Consider the following 6,000-nt stretch of genomic DNA (forward strand, 5'->3'; position numbering starts at 1 on the left):
CCGGACATGTCCGGGAAAAACCGGACGTATGGTAACCCTAGTGTTAGGCTCCGAGCCCGCGGTCAGATCTGTGCCTGATGTCAGTGCGTATGCACCAGGCTGCCTGTGAGGAATCAAAGGTCCATGCGGGCACAAGGGCCTGCCCAGATGGCCCCAGCTGTGGGACAGGGGCCTGCCTGTGTTTGTCAGCACCACAGGCTGGGAGAGGGGAAGCCAGGAATGTAATGAGGGGTTGTGGCTAATGACATTTTTTAAGCAGGGTGCAGCACAGAAAGAGGCAACCAGCATCAGTGCACAGTCGGGAGGATGACCCCCGGCTCACCTGAGAAACAGAAATGAGTGGGGCTGAACGTGGAGGCACCCTATTTCGATTGCATCAAGGCAATTGCAAGACACCTCGTGTTGATTTCCCCCAAATTTCTATTTAAATCACGGCAGTCCAAAGCCTTGACTGCGCCCCCCTGGGAGCGCTGAAGTCTCCAGCTGCAGATCCTGGGATGTTGCCAGCCTCGCAGAAAACACACCTTCAAACTCTGCCCATCAAAATGTTGTGGTCCAACAGCAGCCCCTAGCGGCCAGACACGACCCAGCCCCTTTCAGTGCTTTCAATGCCCTGCCCTGCACTGGGGGGTCAAAGCGGAGGTATCTGGATTGAAATGCTGCTCAGAGAGGTGAAATTCACCCATGGGCAGGGGACCAGCCGAAGTCACCCAGTTCAACTCAGTGGTGCCCCAGTGCCGGGGCGGCTGGTAGGGGTTACGAGGCAGGACAAAAAGGGGAATTTGTTTCTGCCGAGTTAAGCTGAGGGCTGCAGAAGAACCCGCCACCCACGAGCCCCATTGAAGTTTGCAGGAGCGGCAGGTGAACCATCAGGCCATTCGCTCTTGGCTCAGGCAGGCTGGCAGCATCTGTGCACTGAGTAGCCAGTCTTGCCTCTTCCCAGCAGAGCGCCCAGGTTAAAGGGAGTGGGCCCGATCCCAACCTTTGATACACCAACGCACAATCAAGGGGATATTCTTCACTTTTACTGGGGTCAGTGAGATCAGAATCGGCTCTTTTGAATGCTAGGCCGGTTATTTCTTCCCCAGTGAGTGGAGGGAGCCCCGCTGATAGTTCTGCTGACACCTCGTTAGATTTCCCCCATATCCCAAACCAAAGGTCACACTCACGCCTTTCAACTGGAAAAAATGAGCCATGCAAGTGGCTGCGATGCGGTCAGGTTTATTGAACGGCGAAGCAGGACGGTGGAGTGGCAGCTGTGTGCGTCTTCATCAGGAATTGTCACACGCCCACTTCTGTGCTTCTCTGCCCGGATCGGAGCAGACGCCGAAAGCGCACGAGGCACTCAGCACATCCCTCTCCTCTTTATGCGAATGTTAGTTCCCCTTCTCCTGAAGAGACAGGTTAGATATATCAGGGCAGCTCGAAACCCCCTGGCAGGGGAGACTCCAGGGAGAAACATCAGGTGGAAAATAATAATTAAACTGTAATTTTAAAATGACACCCAGTCATAGGCTGATGCCATGTCTTCGCGGCAGGCAGTTCGGGGTGGGGAGGGGGTTACTAGGGACATGAGTTAATTAATTCCTGTAAACCTCAGAGCTAATACTTTCTGACATCTCCTGTCAGAATAAATTACTTCATTGTTGCAAAGCAGACATCAGACACCTGCTGGTAATCAAGACCCTGCAACTCCTGCCAGCGCTGCGATGTTCTGGGCAGGGGTTCCACATGCAAACACGCCCCACTTTGTCTCATTCACATTTATTTGCACCTGCCCCACCTGACTCGTCATGGCTATTTTAATGCCACAAGCAGGGAAAATGCAAACATGCACATGTGAAAAAATAACAGTTGGGCCCCCGGCTGAGCAAAGTTGACTCCAAAGTGGGTCCATTTTCTCTTGAAATACTCAGGTGCGCATAGAAATACCAAAACCAACAACAAACAGCCCCAAGCCGGTGTGGAGTTTGATGACTATTTTGCTCCCCAATAACAGTGACATAATGAAATGACACCAGTGTGACACCAGGACAAGTGAGATCAGAACCGGGCCCTTTACCAGTGACTATTCCACTAACCAATTCCGCACCCCCAGCTATTCCTTACCCACATCTCAGTCCTGGCCTTCAGCACCCCTGCTACGCTGCTGCACCCCCGTCTCACACAGAGCTCTGCCAGCTCCCCACAATCTTACCTTGCAGCCCCCCTGCTAGTCTAGCCCTGGGCCACTCACAGAGCTCTGCCAATGCCCCTCAGTCCTGCCTCTCAGCTCCCTATTCCTGCAAACCAGGAGACGTTACAGAGACCAAGGACAGGGTTCTTATCTCTCCCGTAATGCTGATACGGAGGTGTTTTGCATGGGCTTTGAGCCCTAGATCAACGGCCCTGACACACCGTGAGAGTGAAACCACATGGTGTTTCATTTGAACTTGTGCTCCTGTAGCTCCCACGCTAACAGAGAACTGTAACGTCATTTATTTCCCTTTTTTAAAGACACACCCAGCCCATCTTTAGGGGTCCCTGAATGGGCCTCTGAGAAAAATGCTGCAGGACAGCGCCCTGTCACTGCAAAACGCAGGCCAGTGTCATTCTGGTTCCCATAGCTTCTCCAGGCCCCCTGAATCCAGTTCCTTCCATCAGGGACTTTCCCCACCTTTCCTCTCCAGCCCCATGTGCCCCTGCTCCCCTATCGCCTCTCCTTTTCTGGCAGCTCTCTGTGGGGAGGGAGCACTTTGTTCTTGCGTCCCCCACCCCGCGTATCTCCTCCTTCCTTTGCTCCTGACCCCTCCGCGTCACTTGAAAACCCTCCTCCTCTCTTCACTCTGGAACCGGCTCTTGGCCCAGCCCTTAGTGATGCTGCGGAATCAGGATTCTACCCAACCCTCTCCCCTACATGTATCATATCATCTAGCAGTCAATGGAGGTGGAGATGGGTGTTGTCTTTAGACAAATCTGTGCTATAGCAAACCCTGTGACCGCCAGACACAGCGATCTAGGACAGCGGGGTCAGAGTAGCTGCTCACTGAATCTCAAAGGGATGTGGTGGGGGCCCCAGGACAGCTGGGTCGCTGATCCTGGTTCTCTAGCCAAGGTCTCATCCACTGGTGCATTCTTGAATCTATTTTGTACTCCCGTCTCCTTAGAAACCCTCCTCTTTGGCCTTCAGATATGAGGAAGTCACTGTAGAGCAGACTACTGGGGATGGCCAAGGCCACCTAGGTCTTTTCCATCTCACTTTCCTATGGGACAAATTCTGCCCTCAGCTCCACCAGTGGAAATCGGGAGGAACTCCGCTGGAAGCAGAAGATGGGCCCAGGAGTCCCTTCTTGTTGAATCACAGAAGTTAGGACTGAAGCTCTAGTTAGAGATGCCCGCTACCCCTGCCAACGCAGTGCGGGTTCTCATACGTCTGGTGGGCTAATTGCTGGGTTCAGTTTCCATTCAATTGACGGAATGCACATCAAAAGAACTGTCTCCCTCTTTATCGGCAATGGCACCGGCACATACCACAGCAGACCGCGAGCTAAGTCTTATTTTCTTTGCAGCAGATGTGTTGGAACATCTTGGCTTCACTCCCTTCACACACCTACCTCCATGCTCTGATCCGAAATGGGATACCCACAATGCACAGATTCATTACGAGCCAGCCCCAGAGCCCACTAAAACCAACAGAAGGTTTGCTATTGACTTGGGCAGGCTTTGGCTCAGGCCCTAATACACTTCCACTGGTCCAGTGTCTCATTGTATTCCCTCATCAGTCTGTCTGTCTCTTGTCTCTCTGGGGCAGGGACTGTCTTGTTGCTCTGTGTTTGTACAGTGCCTCGCGCGATGTGGTCCCAGTCCACCACCGGGACTCCTAGGTGCTATGATAATTTTACAGCTAACAGTAAGCATGGGATGAGCCGATGAAGATGGCTATAGTGTTACCTAGGCCAGTGGAAGAGAGCATCAGCAGGGAAGAAGGGAATGGCAAACATTTATCCCCGAATATTGCACCAAGCCAAAAGTCACGGCTTTCTCAAAAGAGTCCAGATACTCACAGGTTCTTAGCACACAACTCACACTCATTGGGATACGTCAAATTGTCGGTGCCACATACAGGATCCAAGATTTTTGGGCAGCCCGGCAATATAAAGCTGCCACAGTCAGGCTGGGTGAGTAAAGGGGAGTATTAATATACCTTACACAAGGCATTGTAGAAAAGAGCTTCCTGTTGAAGGTGATGCTTTAGGCTGGTGGGGAACCACAGAAATGAAAATCTAATGGTCCTGCAGGAGGATGGATGGAAGCTGTATCATACCCTCAATTTCTTCTGCACTTATCTCGTTGTGACCAGTCCTGGCTTGCTAAGAGCTCCACCTTGAGAATTCAGAAGCAACGTGGGTAGCTGCCACTGTGCAGGTTCATTTTAACTTTCACTCTGACAATTGGGATCTTAGCTTGGCATTTCAGATGATTAATCAGCTCTTATCTAACACTTTTCATCAGAGATCTCACTGCACTTTGCAATGGGAGGGCTGCATCACTATTCTCATTTGACAGGTAGGGAAACTGAGGCAGGGAGGGGGGGGAAGTGACTTGCCCAAGGTCACCCAGCAGGTCAGTGACAGAGCTGGGGCTAGACCCCAGGTCTTCTGACTGCCACTCCAGTGCACTAGCCACTGGGAAATGCTGCCTCATTGCTTTTAGCAGAATTGGCTTCCCACGACACCAGGACAGAACGGTCTCCCCAAAGAAGGGTATGCAGTTACATTGCACAGAAGGAGTCTTTACCTCTTTCCCTTCGTCAGAAGCACCATCCGGTTCAGCATTGGCTAAAACACACGGGGGGAAAAGGAAACTCTTTAGATGAAATAGGCTGCTGGCTTCTCCCAGCCTGTTCTTTGCACAGGTCCAACAGAAACTCTCCTGCTGCTTCCAGGCCCCTCACCCCACTCCTGTGAGGAGGACCCCATTCGACTTTCCTCTCCGCTCCCCTACCAGGCTACTGTCCTGGGCCAGCCTCTTCCCCCGTCAGCGTCCTTCCTTCTCGATCTCACTCCTGTCCCTGCTCCGCTCACCGGCAGTTTGTCAGCCGGCAGAGCCACCTCCAGCCCGCTCTGCCTTTGTCCCCTGGCCGGAAACCCACTGCGTCCACAGCAGGTGCCTGGCAGTGACCCAGCCCCATGACACTGACCTTCCCGGCAGTTCGCTCCAGCTCCACCTGGTGCTGCCAGGGAACAAAGGGACCTTCGATTGCCCACAATCGGTTATTGGCCACAGCCATAAAGTCCAGTTTACGAGCCTGCTTGTGCTCTCGCCTGCGTGGGTGGCGCTGCTGCTCTCAGCAGGCTCAGCGAGAGCAGAATCAGGCCCCGTGATGCCGAATGGCTGGTGGCCTCGGAAGCAGGCAAGGAGGGAGTTCCTTCCTTGCTGCTGTAAAGAGACACTCCGCAGCACTGCGTGCCGGATAGAGTGACCAGATGTCCTGATTTTATAGGGACAGTCCCGATTTTTGGGGAAATGGCAGTTTGATAGGCAGGGCTGGACTTTCACCTCTGTGGCTATCAGCCTCCCACGGCTCAGGGATTGTAATTCAACGTGGCGTTGCCCCGCTTCACTTTCCGGCATCCCCGTGTCCCAGGAATAGACTGGCTTACACGCTCGCTGGCTGCAGGCGTCTCGCTCTAGCGCTGAACGCAGAGCCTGACCCTCCAGCCGTCTGCTGCCGTCTCCGAGCAGGGGTCAGGGCTCTCTGCTCTTCCATGCTGAACGCTGGCCAGGTCCCTGGGTTTCTCGCCCTGAGCTGAGCTGGGTCCCCACCACCCGGTGGCTGCTTTCCCGGCCTTGGCAGTCTGCATGTGGGAAAGTTTAGAGGGAGCAGGAAAATGACCCGTCACACTCACCTGAGCAGCAGCAAAGCCCCACACCGAGGAGCAGGAAGAGGCCAGCTGCCTTCATGGCTGTTTATTGCGGACGGAGTCAGAATCTGCCTCTCTCCAGGAAACCCTCTCTCCA

General features: G+C 53.5%; 1 protein-coding gene across 1 annotated transcript; it reads right to left on the reverse strand.

Annotated features, from left to right (window-relative positions):
- Nucleotides 1-1,205: 1,205 nt before the first annotated feature.
- On the reverse strand, nt 1,206-6,000 carry SPINK1 (serine peptidase inhibitor Kazal type 1). The gene is made up of 4 exons (XM_054037643.1): nt 5,889-6,000; nt 4,777-4,817; nt 4,044-4,153; nt 1,206-1,391 (listed from the first exon to the last, which is right to left on the reverse strand). The coding sequence occupies exons 1-4, from the start codon at nt 5,941-5,943 to the stop codon at nt 1,346-1,348; spliced, it is 252 nt and encodes an 83-aa protein (XP_053893618.1). The 5' UTR covers nt 5,944-6,000; the 3' UTR covers nt 1,206-1,345.

Source organism: Malaclemys terrapin, chromosome 8 (genome assembly GCF_027887155.1).
Source record: "Malaclemys terrapin pileata isolate rMalTer1 chromosome 8, rMalTer1.hap1, whole genome shotgun sequence".
Taxonomy (NCBI): domain Eukaryota; kingdom Metazoa; phylum Chordata; order Testudines; family Emydidae; genus Malaclemys; species Malaclemys terrapin.